The sequence below is a fragment of the Rhinopithecus roxellana genome, chromosome 8, assembly GCF_007565055.1.
Source record: "Rhinopithecus roxellana isolate Shanxi Qingling chromosome 8, ASM756505v1, whole genome shotgun sequence".
NCBI classification, from domain to species: Eukaryota; Metazoa; Chordata; class Mammalia; order Primates; family Cercopithecidae; genus Rhinopithecus; species Rhinopithecus roxellana.
This window is the reverse complement of record NC_044556.1, coordinates 91,784,730-91,804,633: the sequence shown is the minus strand read 5'-3', so window position 1 is coordinate 91,804,633 and position 19,904 is coordinate 91,784,730. Positions and strand designations below refer to the sequence as shown.

General features: G+C 55.9%; 1 protein-coding gene across 4 annotated transcripts in view; it reads right to left on the bottom strand.

The window, feature by feature from the left end:
• OBSCN (obscurin, cytoskeletal calmodulin and titin-interacting RhoGEF) overlaps positions 1-19,904 on the bottom strand; it is a 178,282-nt gene that overhangs the window by 90,993 nt on the left and 67,385 nt on the right. For 3 of the 4 annotated variants that reach the window (XM_030935730.1, XM_030935731.1, XM_030935733.1), the window contains 21 exons: positions 19,605-19,880; positions 14,892-15,167; positions 12,092-12,367; positions 10,776-11,051; positions 10,272-10,550; positions 9,883-10,149; positions 9,486-9,755; positions 8,303-8,569; positions 7,588-7,854; positions 7,255-7,367; positions 6,985-7,138; positions 6,632-6,793; positions 6,440-6,544; positions 5,314-5,580; positions 4,826-5,095; positions 4,210-4,476; positions 3,852-4,118; positions 3,500-3,766; positions 2,132-2,404; positions 1,053-1,319; positions 569-835 (listed from right to left, as the gene is read on the bottom strand). In XM_030935730.1, coding sequence (XP_030791590.1) covers positions 569-835; positions 1,053-1,319; positions 2,132-2,404; positions 3,500-3,766; positions 3,852-4,118; positions 4,210-4,476; positions 4,826-5,095; positions 5,314-5,580; positions 6,440-6,544; positions 6,632-6,793; positions 6,985-7,138; positions 7,255-7,367; positions 7,588-7,854; positions 8,303-8,569; positions 9,486-9,755; positions 9,883-10,149; positions 10,272-10,550; positions 10,776-11,051; positions 12,092-12,367; positions 14,892-15,167; positions 19,605-19,880 — 5,133 coding nt within the window. The remainder of the gene's footprint in view (positions 1-568; positions 836-1,052; positions 1,320-2,131; positions 2,405-3,499; positions 3,767-3,851; positions 4,119-4,209; positions 4,477-4,825; positions 5,096-5,313; positions 5,581-6,439; positions 6,545-6,631; positions 6,794-6,984; positions 7,139-7,254; positions 7,368-7,587; positions 7,855-8,302; positions 8,570-9,485; positions 9,756-9,882; positions 10,150-10,271; positions 10,551-10,775; positions 11,052-12,091; positions 12,368-14,891; positions 15,168-19,604; positions 19,881-19,904) is intronic. The other variant, XM_030935732.1, reaches the window with a different exon arrangement.

Below are 19,904 nucleotides of genomic sequence, written 5' to 3'. Positions count from 1 at the left end.
CACTCAGTCCCCTCCCCATGAGATGCCCTATGCCACCCCCTGGGGACTCGGCAGAGAGTCCCTGCCAGCAAGAGGGCTCTGGCTCTCACCAGATGTGGCCCCTCGACCTTGAGCCTCCAGAGCTGTAAGAAGTAACTTTATTTCCTTTATAAAGTACCCAGTTTCAGGTATTCTGTTGTAAACAAGAAAAAGACTAAAATGCCACTGTAACTCTCAATGACAACCCTAATGACCATCAGTTCTTCCCTGGGAGCACCTGAGGCTGCCCGGCACAGCTGAGTCAGGCTGTCCCTCTGGGATAAGGGTGACACATTGTATGTACAGATACACACTGAGCTCACGCATGGGGGCCAGGCACACAGGGCATGTGGGAGAAATACACAGTGACCAAATCAACACACAAGTAAGTGAGCACCAGCAGCTCATTCACAGCCATGCTGGGGAGCCTCAGTGACCACCCAGCGTGCACCCCTCTACCCTTATGATAACAAACTGAGGCTGGGCCTGTCCACCTCCAAGTCTCCAGTGCCGTTCAAAGCCTAGACCCGGGCACACTTGGCTGCCTCACCTTGCACTAGGAGCTGGGCCTGGGACTGGGCCTGGCCAATGTCGCAGGTGTAGGTGTCGCTGTCTGCCTTCTCCAGGGCACTGATGGTGAGCTGCAGGGCCAGGCCATCCTGGCTGGGCTGGTGCTTCCTTGAGGCCTGTAGCTCCAAGAGGCCCTTGCGCCAGGTCACTGTGGCCGCGGGGCGCTCCGTCTTGCACGTGAACACAGCTGTGCCTTTCTCCTCCACCTGCAGGTTGGTCAGCTCCTCTGTGAAGCAGTTTGCTTTTTCTGGGGCAGGGAGATGGAGGCAGAATAGGTGGGGCATGAGGCCTGCACAGACCCCAGGCCGGCCCTGTTATATTCCAGGCCTGGCTGGGGAAGCTCTGGGACCTGGGTGAGCCCTTTCACCTGGGACAGAGGAGCTCAGGTTCCACGGGTGGCCCCGTGCCCCGCTAGGGTAGAGACGCCACTCCAGGGCCATGCGTGGGGCTCCTGCAGCATTTACCTTCCACACAGAGGCTGGCTGTGCTCTTGGAAGCCTCCGCCTCACACGTGTACTCGCCCACGTCCTTGAGCGAGGCCCCGCGGATGACCAGCACAGCCATCGTGCCCTCACAGACCACATCGTACTTCTGGCTCTTGCAGATGGCCTTTCCATCCTTCAGCCAGCGCACAGGCGTGCCCGCCCGTGACAGCTCACAGCGCAGCTCCACGTCCTCCCCTGGCGCCACCCGCTGGTCTTCCAGGGGCTTCATGATGGCCGCCGGCCTCTCTGAAGAGAGCAGAGACAGCTGCCCTTGAAGCACAGCCACAGCCATGGAGCCAGCCACAGATGACTGCAGTCACGGCCCCAGCCACCATCCTGACTACAGCCATAGCTCTACGCACAGACCCAGCCAAAACCCTACCACCTTCACCATGACCAGGATTGGGGCAAGGACAAGTATTTGAGAACATTGACTCTCTGGTGACCAAGACAACAGAACCTGCAACCCCCAAACTCTGGGACCTCGGCCCTCAGGAGCTTCAGAGTCCTGAAATGTTAGTGTCCCCACTGTCACCAGGGTGGGACTCAGGAGGCAGGAAGATCAACAACTACAGAATTTTATCCTCTGGCATCTTTCAGGCCCACGCCGGCATCCTCTGAGTGTGCCCCACCGAACTGCACCAAGTGTGCTCGTCAGGGGCGCGAACTCGGGCGCTGCCGGTGATGTCAGCGGAGCAGGTGGCTGGGCCCTCAGGCCAGTGCTGCCAGACTGGCCCTGTGAGCCACAGTTCTGGGAGCTACCAAGTGCTCAGGGTACTCAGAACAGAGATTGGAAAAGAATCCAGGCCTGTATCAGAGCTCAGAGAAGAGTGCAACCCCACTTCCACACGAGAACCACCCCCAGCATCCAGCAGGTGCCTCAGGCCCTGTGGCTCCTAGAAGGGGTGCTCTGCAGCAGCTGGGGGAGGCAGGCCCCAAAAGCACCCCCACCGGCTTCTGCAGTCACTGGGGCCCAGCTCCTGGACTCCTGGGGACAGGCCCAGGGTCCCCACTCCTCAGCCCAGGTGATAAGCCCCCGTCCGGCAGGCCCTGCCCACCTTTGACAATGAGTGAGGCCTTGGAGGTGAGGCCCCGCACAGAGAAGACCACTTCCCCAGCATCACTCGGCGCAGCCTCCCGGACCACTAGGATGTATTTTCGGCCCTGACGTGTGGCCTGGAAGCGGCTGGAGCTGCCCACCGTCTTCCCACCGACTGTCCACATGGCTGGGTCGCTGGCACTCTCATGGGACAGGATGCACTCGAAGCTGCAGCTCTCCCCCTCCAGCACCTCCACTGTCTTCAGCCTCTTGGTGATGCCCACGTGCAGATCTGCGAGCCATCGGAGACTGTCAGGCCAGGCGAGAGGACAGCACTGCCCTGGGCCAGACCTAGGAAGGGCCAGACCCTGGGAGGGATCAGAGCCCAAGGGACCAGACCCTGGAAGGGATCAGAGCCCACAGGGATCAGACCCCAGGAGGAGCTGGATCCCTTAGAGGGACCAGACCCCACAGGGATCAAACCCTGGGAGGTGTCAGACCCTGGGAGAGGCCAGGCCCTGTGGGGGCAGGGTGCCACACTGCACCAGCCATTGAGTAGACACCCCTCTGCTGGAGCTGGCTGTCCCCTGGCATTTGCATAACCAACAACTCTGAGCTCCAATCAGGGTAGCAGGGAGAGGGAGGACCCATGGTCATCACAGGGAGGAGAGGAGGCACAGGACCCCGTAGTCCCAGCTCCAGGACAAAATCGCCATGCCTCCTGCCCCTTCCCCATCTCGTTACAAGACTGTCAAGGACCAGCAAACAGGCTGGTTATGCCGTCTGTCACCCACACCAGGATGCCACTGGGACTGGGCAAACACACACAGGGGGCCAGGTAGCCACCCTGCAGTTGAGGGAACTGCCCCTGAAAAGCAGGACAGACTCCAGGGCACGCACACCCCCAGTGCTGCAGGGCTGGGTTCAGGGATGGCTCCACCCTGTCAGCCCAGTGGCCCTGGGGCCTTGCTGGGGCCCCATGAAGGACAGAGACATGGCCTACTCACAGCCCCTGCCTGGCATCTCGGCTTCTCCCTGGCCATCCCCATTGGTGTCCCCACGCGGGCCTGGTGGCTTCTTTGCACACATCCCCTGGTACAGGGCAACATCCCGGGGCTACGTCGGGACCACCAGGCAGGGACAGCACAGCCTCCAATCCTGACTCCGGGACCCATCGTCCCCAGGTCCACCTGCCTGCACCCAGGCCTCACAGGACCATGTCAAGTCATGGCTCCTCTAGAAGGCTCCCCTGACCTCCCCAGCTCAGCAGGGCAGCCCTTCAATCTCAGAGAATGACGTGGGCCACCCAGGTAGTGACCAGCCCCACATCCATGCCCATCCAGCACACCTCCCTTCCCCGAGCTCCGCCATGCCCACAGCCACACACCGTGCACCCTGACCCGGGCTCGGGTCTCCTCGGAGCCCACGTGGCAGGTGTACAGGCCGGCGTCCTCGGGGCTCAGGTCATGCACCACGAGCCCCCGCGTGCCCACCGTGTGCAGGAAGTCATACTTGTCGCTGGGGCCCAGCTGCACGCCATCTTTGTGCCACACCACATGGGCCTCGGGGTCAGAGACCTCACACTGCAGGGCCAGGGTGCTGTGCTCCTCTGCGGACAGGTCATCCAGCGCCTTCAAGAACACCACCGGCTTCACTGCAGGAGGAGTAGGAGGGTGAGGGGAGCCGAGCACCAGTCCCATCCCTAGTGGGGAGCCCCGAAGACTGGTGGGATGGCTCACCTCGGACCTCCAGGTGGGCAGAGGTTGACACCTTGGGGGAAGAGGCGCATACTATGCCTGCATCAGTCCGCCGGACGCTCTTCAGTACCAGCGTGTGGCGCCGGCCCCTGTGCGAGATCTCATGGAAGCTGTCGTTGTACAGGGGCATCCCGTTGAGCGACCACTCGACCTCCTCGTCCTCATGGGACAGCTCACAGGAAAAGCTGGCCCGGCCCTCCTCCATGGCCTCTGCATCCTGCAGCGGCCCTGTCACTGTCACCTCCCGCGCTGCAAGGGACACACCGGGCCTCAGTGCCCACATCACCAGGCAACCCCTCCCCAAAACCCTCTCAGTAGCCCCGTGCCCCTCATGTCCCACCTTCCACAGTGACCTCAGTACTGCTGTAGGCGCTGCCCGCCTGGCACCGGTAGACACCAGCATCGGCAGGCATGAGCCGGAGGACCCGCAGCTCGGCCATCTGACCCTCCAGGCTCATCTTAAACTTCTCAGAGGGAGACAGGGGCGTGTCATCCTTGTACCACTGCACAGCCTTGGGGGCTGGCCGGAAGTCGCAGGACAGGACCACTGACTGCAGCTCACGCCCTGTCTTGGGCTCCAACGGCCGTGTGAGGACTACGGGGATGTCTGCAAGGAGTGGAGACAGGCTGGGCCACGGGGCCACAGGAACCAATCACCCTGTCCTGCCTGCCAAGCCCTGAGCCTGCTCACCTATGGCCCTGAACTGTGTCCTCCCCTGGCCCTGAGCCATGTCCACTGTTCCCTGAACTATGCCTTCTCCTGGCCCTGAGCTGTGTCCTCTGTGGTCCTGAACTGTGTCCTCCCCTGGTCCTGAGCGACACCCATCTGTGGCCCTGAACTGTGTCCCGTCACTGCACTGAGCCTTCTTCTCCCATGACCCTGCCCTGTACCCACCCACAGCCTTGTCCTTTTGTGTCTCTGCCTCGTGTCCACCCACCGGGACAGGAGTGCTCACCTGAGACCACCAGGCGGGCAGAGGAGCGAGACTTGCCGATGGTGAAGTGCACGGGCCCGGTCATGGTGGAGCAGGTCCGCCGCAGCATCAGCCGGTGCACCGTGCCCTCCTGCTCCAGGCCCACGTTCCCCCCAGCCTGCAACACTGTCTTCCCCAGGAGCCACTTAGGTGGCCGCACTGAGGGGATGGAAGTCTCACACTCAAACCAGGCAGGAGCGGGCTCCATCACCGTCACGTCCTGCAGACCCCGCACAATGGTGATGGATTGCTCTGTTGGGGAGAAGCAGTTGCTGGCGGATCCCATGGATAGGACAAGTTGCCCCTCTGGCAGGGTTCCTTCCTGGGAACAAGCCCTGCCCCACTAGATGCATGTTAGCATCCTCCTGAGCTACCCAGACCCAGCATCTCCAGGAGTGTAGGGCAAACCATGGACCTAGGAGACTCCCCCCAACAAAAGCAACCTGCAGAGCTGCCCTCCCTGCCTGCACCTTCCACAAAGAACTGTGCACTAGTCTTGACATCGCCGGCGTCGCAGGTGTAGGTGTCCTCGTCCTCTGCCTGGACGTCACTGATGATCAGCTTGCGGTAGAGGCCATCACTGACCAGCTCGTACTTGGGCCCGGGCCACAGCTCCTGAATGCCCTTGAACCACCGCACCTGGGCGCTGGCCCGGGACACCTGACACTCCAATACACCGCGGTGCTTCTCCATGGCAATCTTGTCCCGCAGAGGACGCACGAGGGTCACTGGCAGCTCTGTGAGCGTGGTTGGGGCACGGGGTGGATCAGAGATAGTGCTCCAGGCTCCCAGGCCCAGGCTCCAAAAAGGCACTGGGTGTTTTGGGCGACCAAGGGCCCGGACCCCACTAGGCCCCAACAGCCCATGTCTGCCCGGCAGGGGACAGCAGGTGGTGAGGCCGAGTATCCCCCTTGGAGCTGTGCTAGGACCTGCTCCACAGAGCAGACCACCAGCAAGGGGAGTGTGCCTGCCTCTGCCTACCCTGCCCTCCCATATCCCACACTCCCACTTCCACCGCCCAGGTCCTGCCCGCTGTCCCGGCCCACCAAGAGCAGGGTAGGCTCTGCCCCATGTAGCCCCACCCTCTGCAGTCATCTCCCCAAGCCCCCACTTCGGAACCATAACCACATACCCTAGTCCAGTCCCAGGAACTCATGTCCCCTCCCCGCACACCACTGACTTAGCCCTACTGGCCCGTCCCCACTCCACCTGTCTGCAGAGCCTCTCCCTCTGCCGCCCCAGCACCACTCTCCCTGATCCTCCTCCTCACTGCCACCAGGTAGAACTCTCCGCCCCCGACAAGCCTCGCCCCCACAAGCCCCCCTGCCAACAGGGCCTCACGCCTGGCCTCTGCAGCAGGTGCTGCAGCCAGAGGGAGGATTCATCAGGATCTCGGTTTTAAGGAAGGGAGAAGCCCCTCATGGCCGCTTCTCTGGCCTCTATCTTCCTGCCAAGGAGGTGACAATCCCTTCCCTCCTCGTGAGTCCCTGCTGTCCTGGTCCTGAGAGCGGGCCTGGGGTGTCCGGGCCTGTGCTGACCCAGCTGGCCACACATGCACACTGTCCAGCCTTGCCCTCCCCTCAGCCCCCACCTCACCCTTCACTCGGAGCTGGGCGCGCGATTCTGCATTTTCAGCTACAAATTTGATCTCTCCTGCATCTTCCGCCAGGACCCTCCGGTAGATGAGAGTGTATGTCCTTCCTGGGGACAAAGGTGGCTCAGTATGGGCGGGGACAGAGGAGGACCTGGGGGTTGGGCCATGCCCACCATAGCCGCTTGTCCTCGCACCTTCCTGGCGGATGCGCACGTTGTCACTGGGCCGCAGTTTGCTGCCCTCCCGGAACCACTGGCCAGACACTTCGTCGTGGGAGACCTCACAGGAGAAGGTGGCACCGTCCTTCTCCATCACTTCCACATCCTCCAGGGACCTCACGATCTGGATATTGCGGCCTGGGGTGGCAAGGGAGGCCCTGCCACACCTGGACGCACAGAGCCACCCCCAGCACCCCCCACCCAGTGCCCCAGTGTGCCAAGGGTTGTGAAGGTGAAACCAGAGTGGCCAAGCCCCTGGCTGGGGGACATGGAAGACAGGAGGAGGTGCCCACACTTGCCATGCCCCACGTGCCCCACGAAGCCCTCACCTTGCACCTTCACAGAGGCAGAGCTCTGGGCGTCATGGGCATCACACACATACATGCCCTGATCCGCGAACTCGCACCGGTAAATGGTGAGGCTCCTGCAGGTGCCCTGGGCCGCGACGCCCACCGTCTTGCCTGCCCGCAGCTCCACACCATCCTGTGGAGCGCAGAAGCCCGGTCAGGCATACAGGTGGTTCAGCCCTGGGGTTCCACTTGGGCCTGCCCCCATGAGAGGAGGGAAGGAGGCAACGGAGTGGGGTCAGGGGGAGGCACCTTTAGCCAGCGCACATCCACATTAGGACGCGACAGCTCACACTCCAGGGTAACCTTCTCCTTCTCGGTGGTCACCACATCCTGCAGCGGGCGGCTGAAGTTCACAGGCAGCTCTGGGGAGGAGGAAGTAGGAGGTGGGAGGAGAAAAAGGGCTTGGAGGAGCCTTCAGGGTGGGGACAGGGACAGGGACGAGGGTGGGGCAGTGCCCGAGCTGGACAGAGTTATACGGAGCTGGCTCATCCAGGTCCCCAGAGTCCCCACCAACCTCCCCGGGGCTCCCTCGGGACAGGTAGGCATGGTCTGTGCTGTGCCCTGCCGGCCCCCCCAACGCACCGGTGACCACGAGCAGTGCCGACGTGTGCACTCCTTCAGCCTTAAAGACTATAAGGCCACTGTCCTCTGGCCTCAGCCGGGAGAGCGTGAGGGTGTGTGTGGGGCCCCGCACAGCCAGGTGACACGTGGGCCCCTGATGGAGCCGCAGGCCGTCGCAAGTCCAGCTGCCCTCCACGTCCGCATGCGACAGATGCACCTCCATGGTAGCCGTGCCCTGCTCCTGTGCCTCCACTGCCTGCAGGCCCCTGACCAGCCGTACCTGGCGCACTGCGGTGCACATGCGGGGTCACGGGTCAGCTGCTGCTCTGAGACCACCGCCTTAGAACCCTGGGGTACAGCCAGCTTCCCCAGGAGCTCAGGGAGGGCCGCAGAAGCCACCCCACGCCCACCCCCAGGGCTAGCCCCTCCAGCGGGAGACCTGCCCCTCCCCCAGCCCTAGGCCCCGTACAGAGGGCCCGACCCTCCCCTCAGTGTACCGCCTGGCTCCTCCCTCCTCCCCTCAGTGCTCCGCCTGGCTCCTCCCTCCTCCCCTCCGTGCTCCACATCCCTCCTCCATCCTCCCCTCAGTGCCCCACCTCCTTCCTCTTTCTTCCTCTCAGTGCCCCTCCTCCCTCCTCCCCTTAGTACCCCGCCTACGTCCTCACTCCTCCTCAATTCCCCGCCTCCCTCCTCCCTTCTCCTCCTCAATGCCCCTCCCTTCCCGCCCGTGGCTCACTCTCCACGGTGAGTTTGGCCTGTGTCTTGTCATCCGGAGTCTCGCAGCCAAAGAAGCCACGGTCGGCAAAACCTACGTTGTGCAGAACCAGGCGGTGGCGGGCGCCCTCGGCGTGGATCTCCACGTTCTTTCCCGGTGCCAGGGCCGCTGCGTTCCGTGTCCACCTCAGCTCCGGCCACGGCCGCGTCAGCTCCACCTCCAGGGTCACTGAGCTCCGCTCCTCCACTGTCTGCGGCTCCAGCTTCTTTTTGAACAGCACGGGCGCCTCTGGGGTCACAGGAGAGGGGAGGTCATGGCGGCCCTCGCCCTCCTCCACAGGCAAGCCAAGGTACAGAGGGCCCGCCCAGCCCAGGCGCCTGCCCTGAGCCGCGCCCAGGCAGAGCTGCCCGCACCACGCCCGGAGATCCGAATCCAAATGGCGGCGCGGCCCTGGCCACACGTGGGCCGGGCCGCAGCTGCGCACCCGGGACTTTAAGCGAGGAAACCGGGAAGCTTCCTTAATCCCCGCTTCTACCTCCAGCTCCCCTGTTCTGAACAAGAGGCCAGGCCCTCGTGTCTCGAAATCCTAGGCGTAATCCCCACTAGTAGCACTGGCGGGAACTGCAAAGGCGGGAAGACAGAGCTCCCCCCGGTGCAACGGCGGTTTAGCAAAGCCCAGGAGTCCTGTGCAGGTTGAGGAAGAGGCGCTGGCGGGCCTCTGCCTTAGGCCACCCGTGAACTCCGCATAAGGTGAATCTACTGCATCACTCCCTTACTCCAGAACCTGCCATGACTCCCACTTCCCTTCAGGGAAAGTTCTGGCTTCTGGCTTCAGCAGCATGGGAAGCCCATGTCACTGCCTGCACTGGTGCTAACCCCACTCACTCTTCCCTGCCATCCATCAGGCTAAGTATGCACCCACCTACTCCAGAAAGCCTCCCTGGATTGCCTCAACCTCCACCCATTCCCCACCAGGTGCATCTGCAGGATTGCATCTTCTTTACACCAAGAGAAGGCAACTGACCCATCCAGCCTACCCCAATCTCCTCTCTGCAGTCCACACACCCTGTGTCTCCTGAGATCAGCCAGACCAGCCGTAACAGGACAGCAGTTCCAGGTGCCCACTCAGAACCAGCCCACAGGGGAGGTGCCTGTGCAAAGAGCCCTGGCCAGCCAGGCAAGTCCTGCTGCCCCCTACACTCACCTCGGACCCTCAGGACAGCAGAGGATGAGACGCCCTCAGCCTCCACAGTGATCTGGCCTGCGTCCTCCAGCACCAGGCCCGAGATAGTCAGGCTGTGACTGGTGCCACTCTGTGATATGGCAAACTTCTCGCTGGGCTGTAGCAGGGCACCGTCCCGGAACCACACGACTGCTGCATCACTGGGGGACACCACACACTGGAAGGTGGCCTTGCAGCCCTCCTCTGCGACCACGGCACTCAGCCCAGACATAAACTTCACCACTCGGGGTACTGCAGACAGGAGCACTGCTTAAGAGGCTGGAGCGCAGGACCAGCAGAGCCCCCACACTGCAGGAGTGCCAAAGGCCACCTCCTCCAGGAAGTTGCCCTGGATAGGAACACCCGACCCCTTACATACCACTGACAGTGAGCTGCGCACTGGTGTGGTCATCACGGCTCTCACATACGTACTCTCCCGCGTCCTCTGCACGCAGCTCCAACACAGTGAGCAAGCGCACAGGCCCCTCGGCCACCATCTGGAAGCGCTTGCCCACCTGAAGCTGCGTGCTGCCACAGCGCCACACCACCTCTGCACACGCTGAGCTCAGCTCACAGGCCAGTGTCACTGTGCCGCCCAGCTCACCGCACACAGGCTCCAGCGGCCGGCAGAACTTGGCAGCCACCTCTGTGGGCACGAAGGGGACATCAGCCAGGTTCCTAACAGATCAGACTTGAGCCCCAGCTTTGCCCCTGCCCAGCACTGGGACAGAGGGGTCTGGAGGAGTCCCCGCCCCGTGCCCAGCTCACCTTCCACCTGCACTGGGAAGTCCTGCCCCTCTGTGCCCACACGGCAGCTGTAGACGGCACTGTCCAGCACCTGAGCGCCATGCACAGTCAGGGTGTGGGTGTCCCCCTGGCTGGCTGTCTTGTGCCGCTTGCTGCGGCGAATCTCCACACCATCCTTAAGCCAGGTCACCGTGGCCACAGAGGGTGTGGCCAGCGTGGCAGTCAGGACGATGTCTTCATGCTCCTTGACCACCAGAGGCTCCCTGCGGTAGGGTCTCTCTGAAATTTGGGGCTCCGGCCCTGGGTAGAGGTCAGTTGGCATGAGAGGGACCCTGGCATCCCTGGACCGGCCCCGCTCCCCTTCAGGGCCACCCTAATGCCACCTGGCACCCCTGATACCCATTGCTCTTCAAGGATGGCCCAGTGCAGTCCTGAGCACCATCAACCACCATCCAGAATCCCAGGGGCCATACAGTGTGGCCATCAGCTCCAGGTGAAGCGGATTTGCCACCCCAAAGCACTGACCTGCCACGTGCAGGTGGAAGGAGAGCATCTGGCCCCCCGCCTCACAGCTGTACTCCCCAGCGTCTGCCTGGTCCGCCTGCTGCACCACTAGCCTCCGTGTGCAGCCCTCGGCCTCCACGTGCACTTTCGAGCTGGAGCTCAGCTTCTTCCCATCCTTGTACCACGTCACCTCCATCTGGCCCTGGGCCACCACACAGCTCAGTGTGGCACTGGCCCCCGCCTCCGCCTGCACTACCCTGCATGCCGGCTGTTCCTTGGCAAACACCACCTTGGGCTCTGGGGATAGACGAGGAGGGATGTAGGGTTAGAGGCTCCAGAGCAGACGCAGCCCATGTGTTAGACCAGCGACAGCCAGGCGGGGCTGTCCATCATTGAGCAGTGCACCGTGACATACAGAGCCCCCCCACCCGGCACTACCAGAGCCAAAGGTCTAAGAGTGTCCATCATGTCCCTTGGGAACAGGATGTGGTCCCTTCCCTGCCCCGGTCTTCCAGGGCCCTGGGGCCCTCACCCATCGCCAGCCCTCCCCACCACATGGGGCCACAGGCAGCAGGACATGAAGGGTCAGGAGGGATGGACCAGCAACCTGGGCTGGCCCAGAGGCAGCAGAGTGTCGGGCAGGGCCACCGGAAAGAGGGTGCCAAGCTGAGTGTGGTCTGTTGTCCCTGGCTCAGGGACAGGGTGGAAGGGGTTGGATGTCAGAAAGACAGGTGGACACATGGTGATGACCAAGGGGCCCAGCACAGGCTTGCAGACATCTAGGGCCCAGAGCACAGAGACAAGCCCCCCACCACCCAGGACACGCTCTCCAGTCACTGCAGGGCCCTCCCATAGCCCAGCACCCACAGAGGAGTCAGCAGATCACATTAGACCAACCCAGACCCCAGACCCCCACCCCAAGGACATCACACCACTGTCCCCACCACCCAGACAGAGGTCATCACATCTGACTACACCTGGACCCCAGACCCCTGAGGACATCACACTACCGTCCCTACCACCCAGACAGGGGTCCTCACATGAGACCAGACCCCAGACCCCCACCCCAAGGACATCATGCTACTGTCCCTACCACCCCCAGCTCAGCCACTGCAGGGCACACACCATGGTCAACTCAGTCCATGGGCCTGCTCTGGTCTCATGATATAAGGACACTGGCCTGAGAACCGCTGGGGAGAGCTGGGGACACAGATTCTAAGGCCTACAGAGAGGGAAGGTGCCAGGGCCCACAGCACCTTGGGCCACCCAAACATGTCCTTGTAGTTTCACACCTGACACTTAGGATCACCTCTATTTCACCTAACCCTGGCACCCACCAGCCACATGTAGGTGGAAGGAGAGCCGCTGGCCCCCAGCCTCGCAGCTGTACTCCCCGGCATCCGCCTGGTCTGCCTCCTGCACCACCAGCCTCCGTGTGCAGCCCACGGCCTCCACACGCACTTTCGAGCTGGAGCTCAGCTTCTTCCTGTCCTTGTACCACATCACCTCCGTCTGGGCTTGGGCCACCTCGCAGCTCAGCATGGTGCTGGTCCCTGCCTCAGCCTGCACCTCCCTGTGTGCCAGCTGCTCCTTGGCAAACACCACCTTGGGCTCTGGGGATGGACAAGGAAGGATACATGAGGTCAAAGATACAGCCTAGGTCAGGAAGACCACCCTAGGGTAGGAGGGCCCGGATGAGGAAGTAAGAGAAACATAACCTTCCTCAGGCTCTGCACTGGCTGTGTGGCTGGGAGAAGCCCTGTGGCCTCGCCTCACAAGAATCACAGTTTGTCTATCCACTGTGCATGGCGCCATAGGCTATCACAGGTGGGGCAGCTATGACAAACCCTCCATGCATAAGCACCTCCAGGGCAGGGACTGGGGTGTCTACACATGTGGCTCTTCTTCAAGCATGTATGGGGCTTTAAATCCACTTGTCATTTTTCAACCTCGCATCCTCCAAAACCACATTTGTTTGGATTTTGACTGAGACTGAATAACTTTCATTCTTCCATGACTTTTATCCACTTTAGATCTTTACTGTCTCTCAGAAGTGTTTCACAGCTTCCCCCCCAGAGCCTCTGGACATCTTTTATTAGACTGGAATCATAAACATGATGCCTTTGAGGCGTCTGTCAATCTTTTACGTTTTCGTTTTCCAACTGCTTGCTGCTAGTCTACATGTATGGAAGTTTCTTCACATAGATCTTGCAAGGGTTGATCTTTCTCAACTCTCTAATAATTTATCTTCTGGGTAAACCATATATTCTGTCAGTTCACCTTTTTCTAAGTTTTACACCTTTTGTTTTACTTTCCTCCTGTGTGTCCAATGTTGGATGGAAGTGCTGACCACTGGCTTCCTCATGCTGTCCCTGGCTCAGAGGCAAAGCTTACACAGTCTCCCTTTGTGATTTTTGTGTAATACCCTGTGTCAAATTAAGAAAAAAAAATTTTTATTTATACTTTGTTAAGAATTTTATGGCACGATGGATGCTAAATTTTGCCAGACATTTCTTCTGAATGTATGAGGTTAAATTTTTATCAAATATGGTACTTTATTCAGAGTTTAAGATAATTACATTGTTTTAAAATTTCAATCACATAATACCATGATTTTCAAATGTTTTAACATGAAAACAGCCCTCATTCCTAGACTATGAATTTCATCATAGTGTATGATCGTCTTGATGTATTGCTGAATTCAGTTTACCAATATTTTGTTTAAAAAATTGGCCATGATATCCATAATTGTTTGATCTACAATATGCAAACTTCCTATTTTCTGGCCAGATTTTAGTCATGGCATTAAGCTATCTGCATATAATGAATTAGAGGGTATATCTTCCTTTTTCCATTCTCCAGAAGAATTTCCATGAACATAGAAGAATTTCTGGCCAGAATGTTTGGAAGAATTTCTCAATAGGGCCACATGGTTTAGATATTGTTTGATAAGAAGATTTTTTGCTACCGGTTCTAGTTTTTACTAGGTTGTAGTAACTGCAGATAACTTCGGTAACGGTAGATAACTGCATATAGGTTATCTGTTTCTTAAGTCTGTTTTTGGTTTCTAGAAATTATATAATTTAACACTTTTCAAATTTACTTGCAGTGAGTACTTTTGGTATCTACACATCTGTAAGCCATTTTAGACATACATAACACCAACTGTTATGTGGCAGCACTCAGGGCTCAGGGTTGGAGTTTGAAGTTAAATTCTCCTAACAAACAACAGGAAAGTAAAGATCGTTCTCAGACTTCCTATGAATCAGCCAGAGAGGGCAGGCACAGGACTTGTCAAGGAAACAGGATGATGTAAATATGGCTTCCCCAGTCAGCAGCTGCTACCACCGTAACTTAATTCTACCAGTGTGTGACTGTGCCATAAGCTACTTATTCCTATCACTTTTAAATCTATCCGGCCGGGCGCGGTGGCTCAAGCCTGTAATCCCAGCACTTTGGGAGGCCAAGACGGGTGGATCGCGAGGTCAGGAGATCGAGACCAACCTAGCTAACACGGCGAAACCCCGTCTCTACTAAAAAATACAAAAAACTAGCCGGGCGAGTGGCGGGCGCCTGTAGTCCCAGCTACTTGGGAGGCTAAGGCAGGAGAATGGTGTAAACCCGAGAGGAGGAGCTTGCAGTGAGCTGAGATCCGGCCACTGCACTCCAGCCTGGGCGACAGAGCGAGACTCCGTCTCAAAAAAAAAAAAAAAAAAAAAAAATCTATCCAAAGGGGAATTTGGACACAGAACATTTTAACATAATGCAAAAGGAAATCCTGCAGGATCATCCCCGAGGGAGGGATGTCTGGCCTACCACCAGCTCATGCATTAGATAGGACCAGAGTCCTGGACACTTCGGGACATCAGTGGTTTGGAGAAGGTACTGGGAAAATGTGACCCAGCATGTCTGCATGGAAACACCACCCAACATGGACAAGGAGGGCTGTGACCCTTCTGTTCACCCCCTTCCCACTAGGCAGCCCAGCTCCACCACAGGCATAAAAGTAGGAGGTGAGAGGATGGGAGAAGTTGAGGGATGGAGTCTAATGGAAAGCACACTGAGTCAGCAGTGGTTCTACTCCAGTCACAGCAGCAGCTCCAAACAGGGCTCACTCAGCATCCCCAAAGTACTGACCTGTCACATGCAGGTGGAAGGAGAGCCGCTGACCCCCAGCCTCGCAGCTGTATTCCCCAGCCTCTGTCTGGCCCACCTGCTGCACCACCAGCCTCCGTGTGCAGCCCACGGCTTCCACGCGCACTTTTGAGCTGGAGCTCAGCTTCTTCCCGTCCTTGTACCATGTCACCTCCGTCTGGGCCTGGGCCACCTCGCAGCTCAGGGTGGCACTGGCCCCCACCTCAGCCTGCAGCTCCCTGTGTGCCGGCTGCTCCTTGGCAAACACCACCTTGGGCTCTGGGGACGGACAAGGAGCGACACACAAGGTCAAAGATACTGCCCAGGTCAGGAAGACCACCCTAGGGTAGGAGGGTCTGGATGAGAAAGTAGGAGAAACAGAACCTTCCCAAGCTCTGCACTGGCAATGTGGCCAGGAGAAATCCCACCACCTCCCAGCACAAGAATCACACTTTCTCCATCCACTCTGCACGGTGCCATGGGCTGTCCCAGGCAGGACAGCAGTGACAGACTCCGTGCACGAGCTCCTCCAGTGCAGGGACTGGGGTCCTGATGCCTGCACAGCTCGCTTCACGGATATACCAGCGTTTCCCCACGGGACTGCAGGGCATGTCCTCACCGCAGGGCCCCAGAATACTGAGGTTCCCAGTCCTGCCACTGTCAGGAGGGTCAGCGTTGGCCTCTGCGGGGAAGGCCTGGGCTTTGTCATGCATTGCCTGGTGACATGCAAGGTGGAGCCCTTTCCACCACTTCTGGTCGTTACATCAGCTCTTCTGGGGTGTCACTCTTCAGGCTTCTGTCCAATTTTCAATAGCCTTTTCTGTCTTTTCCTTCCTTATTTTTAGGAACTCTTTATATATTTTAAATGCTAGCAAATGATAACTGTGTATTTGTAAACATCTTACCCATGTCCTTGACCTGCCTTTTCACTCTCAAATGATGTCTTGACAAATTAAAGTTGTAGTTTTAATGTAGTTAAATATACCATTGTTCCACTCTGTAGTTTTAAGAAATCTTTCCTTTCCCTGAAGTTTTCAGCAATCTATGTTATCATCTAGGGGTTTTATGGTTTTACCTTTTATACTCTGTGGCCTCTAACCTCCCTGGAACTTACTTTTTAGTGTGAAATAAGTTACTAGTCTAGATTTTTATAAGGTTAAAAAATCAAAGAACCATTTTTTTTTTCAGAAGATCATCATTTCTCCACTGCCTGTGCAGGTGTGAAGGTTAAAAAAAAACACACACACAAAACACAAAAACAAAAAAACAAGAAACAATAGGCCAGGCGGGGTGGCTCAAGCCTGTAATCCCAGCACTTTGGGAGGCCGAGACGGGCGGATCACGAGGTTAGGAGATCGAGACCATCCTGGCTAACACAGTGAAACCCCGTCTCTACTAAAAAATACAAAAAACTAGCCGGGCGAGGTGGCGGGCGCCTGTAGTCCCAGCTACTCGGGAGGCTAAGGCAGGAGAATGGCGTGAACCCGGGAGGCGGAGCTTGCAGTGAGCTGAGATCGGGCCACTGCACTCCAGCCCCGGCAACAGAGACTCCGTCTCACAAAAAAAAAAAAAAACAAAAAAAACAAAAAAAAAACAAGAAACAATAAAAGGGAGAATCCAGGTATTTGGGTCTGATCATGAGCTCACAATTCTGTCCCTTTGGTCTGACAACTGTCCTTGTGTTGTGCCTGGCTGTCTCCATTCCTGCAGCTGATTGGTTCTTAATATCTGGTAGACAAATGCTCACAAGTGGCTCTTCAAGAGTGTGTTACTCCACTTGGCCTTCAGAATCTGCTTCTCAACCTTCACCTCCCCAAAGAAAAACATTTGCTTGGGTTTTGACTGGGTGTGAACATATTTGAGTCTTCCATGGGTTTCTATCAATTTATTTAGGTCTTCTTACTGTCTGCCAAAAATGTTTCACAATGGCCAGGCACAGTGGCTCACACCTGTAATCCCAGCACTTTGGGAGGCTGAGGTGGGAGGATTGCTTGAGTTTGAGCCCAAACTGGGCAAAATAGTGAGACCCTGTCGCTACCAAAAAAATTTCCTAAAAAATTAGCTGGACATGGTGGTGCATGGCCTATAGTCTCATCAAGTCAGGAGGCCAAGGTGGGAGGATCTCTTGAGCCCACCCAGGAGGTCGAGGCTGCAGTGAGCCATGATTGTACCACTGAACTCCACTCTGGGTGACAGAGTGAGATCCTGACTCAAAAACAAAAATGTTTGACAATTTTCCTCCACTGAGATATTAAACATCTTTACTATACTTGATGCTTTTCATGCTCTTGTAAATCTTTTAAAATTTCACAACTGTGTTGCTAGTGTGTGTGTGTATGTGTACATACATACATATATACGTGTATTCTGCATGTTGAATTTCTATGTGATGTTTCTCAACTCTCATATTATTTGTTATTACTTATTATTTATCTCTCTATCTTTTGGATTTTCTGAATTGACACTCATATCATCTGTGAATCCCACTTAGGTTTTTCTCCAAGTGTTATACCTTTTCTTTTCCTTTCCTCCTTCCTCTGCTGTACAGTGCTGAATGGAAGTGGGGATGGTTGGTTTCCACGTGCTGATTCCTATCTCAAAGGCAAAGCTTTCAAGGTGCTCTTTAAATATGCAGTTACCTGGTGTTTTCTGCAGTACCATTGACCAAATTAAAGAAGGACACTGTATAATTTGTTAAAAATTTCATGGCATGAATTGATGCTGAATTTTATCAAATATTACTTCTAAACTTTAATATTAAATTTAATCAAACACTGTACTCTGTATTTATTAAGATCACATAACTTTTTCATTGCATCCAATTACATCATCCTTTATATAGATTTGCATGTTTCTAAAACTAAACCAGCCTTGCATTCTGGGACTACATCCTTCCTTAGAGGGTCTTGAGAGATAGCTAAATTCAGTTTGCTAATATTTTTTCTTGATATCCATAATGGATTGGTCTAAAATTTTAATTCTTGTTAACATTCCTTGTCATATTTTGATATCCATATTGTATTTCTTATTTTTCTTTTTTTTCTTTTTTGAGACAAGAGTCTCAATCTGCTGACCTAGCTGGACTGCAGTGGCGCCATTATAGTTCACTGTAACTTCAACCTCCTGGGCTCAAGCAGTCCTCCCACCTCAGCCTCCCAAGCAGCTAGGACTTACAGGCACCCACTACAACACCCAGCTAATTTTTAAATTGTTTTTCAGAGACAGGGTTTTGCTGTGTTGCCCAGGCTGATCTCGAACTCCTGAGCTCAAGTGATCCTTCTACCTTGGCCTCCCAAAGTGTTGAGATTACAGGCATGAGCCACTGCCCTAGGCTATATCATGTTTCTACAAGACTATCTGGAGAGTATATCTGCTTTTCTGTTCCCTAGTAGAAGAATCTGTATGAACATAGAATAATTTATTTCCTAAATATTTAGTATAATTTAGCAGTAAAGCCACCAGGCTTATGTCTTTTACTATGAGCAGATGGTTTTCATGGTTCCATTTTTTTAAGTTTCTAGGACTACTAGAGTTATCTATTTCTCTTTGTGTCACTTTTGATATATTTCTAGGAACTGGCCAAATTGTCAATATTTTTCAAATTTATTACTACAAAATTTATTACCACAAATGTATTTCTATAAAATAATTTGTCATATTCTCTTAAAATCTGACAAACATACAGAGTGAGGTTTTGGGTGTATATACAACCCCCAAACCACTCTATGCTGATGCAGTAACAAACTGTTATATGGTGGCACCTAGAGGTCAGTGTAGGATCTACAGCCGGGGTTACTAAGACTATCTTAGTGAAAGGAAAATAAATTTGTTTCTCAGACTTCTCTATGAAGCAGCCATGGAGGCTCAAACACAGTAACCATTAGGAAATTCTATAAAATAAATACACATAACAAACAGAGGCTGCTACGAAGGGAACTCGCCTTTGACAAAGTGTGGTGGTGTCGCCTACTCTACTTATTCTTTTCTATTTCTGAATCAAACTACAAGGAGAACACTGACACCAAATACTCCAACTGAGGACAAAAAGAAAACATGCTTTGTCTTAGAAACAGTATTCTAAGCCCATGGATGCACTGCACAGGCACGTCTCCACTGGGGCACCACTCCTTACGATTCACACAATCATAGCAAGTCAGGGATCTACATTTTGTAACATATGGGAAGAGGGAAGAGTGTCTCTCCTCCTCTAAAACTATGATAAGCCAAATTTTAGTTTTGGGAAAATTCCAAGGACAATCTGGTGACTGAAAACTCCCATTATCTTGTTTGAATGAAATGGAGGCAGCTCCCCTTCCCCTGGTGAGAGCCCTACACTCTGTGGGGTGAGGATGCGGGAGCTGCCAGACATCCAACAACAGCACATTCACCTCTGTGCATGTGACAGACGCCGGGTTCACCTCAACCCCCAGCTCCAGGGGCAGTGAGACTCCTTGGACACCAAGAAAACCAGGAAGGTGCCCGCAGGTGTGACTGAGAACTACCAAGTACAAACACGTCTCCCGTTTTGCAGGAATAGGCCCTCTCCCACCCAGGCACACCCCTCCCTTGGCCCAGCCACAGGGGTGGAGATGGGAGTGGGAGGATGGGTAGCCCAAGACATGAAGGCTGAAGGAAAGTGCACAGAGATATGCTAGGACTATGAGCCAGAACCACCATCACCTCTAAAGAGGCTCCTAAGGCCCCCAAAGCACTGACCTGCCACGTGCAGGCGGAAGGAGAGCCGCTGACCCCCAGCCTCGCAGCTGTACTCCCCAGCGTCTGCCTGGCCCGCCTGGTGTACCACCAGCCTCCGTGTGCAGCCCACGGCCTCCATTCGCACTTTCGAGCTGGAGCTCAGTTTCTTCCCATCCTTGTACCACGTCACCTCTGTCTGGGCTTGGGCCATCTCGCAGCTCAGCGTGGCACTGGTCCCCAAGTCGGCCTGCACCTCTCTGCGCACTGGCTGCTCCTTGGCAAACACTGCCTTGGGCTCTGGGGAAGGCAGGGATGCACAGG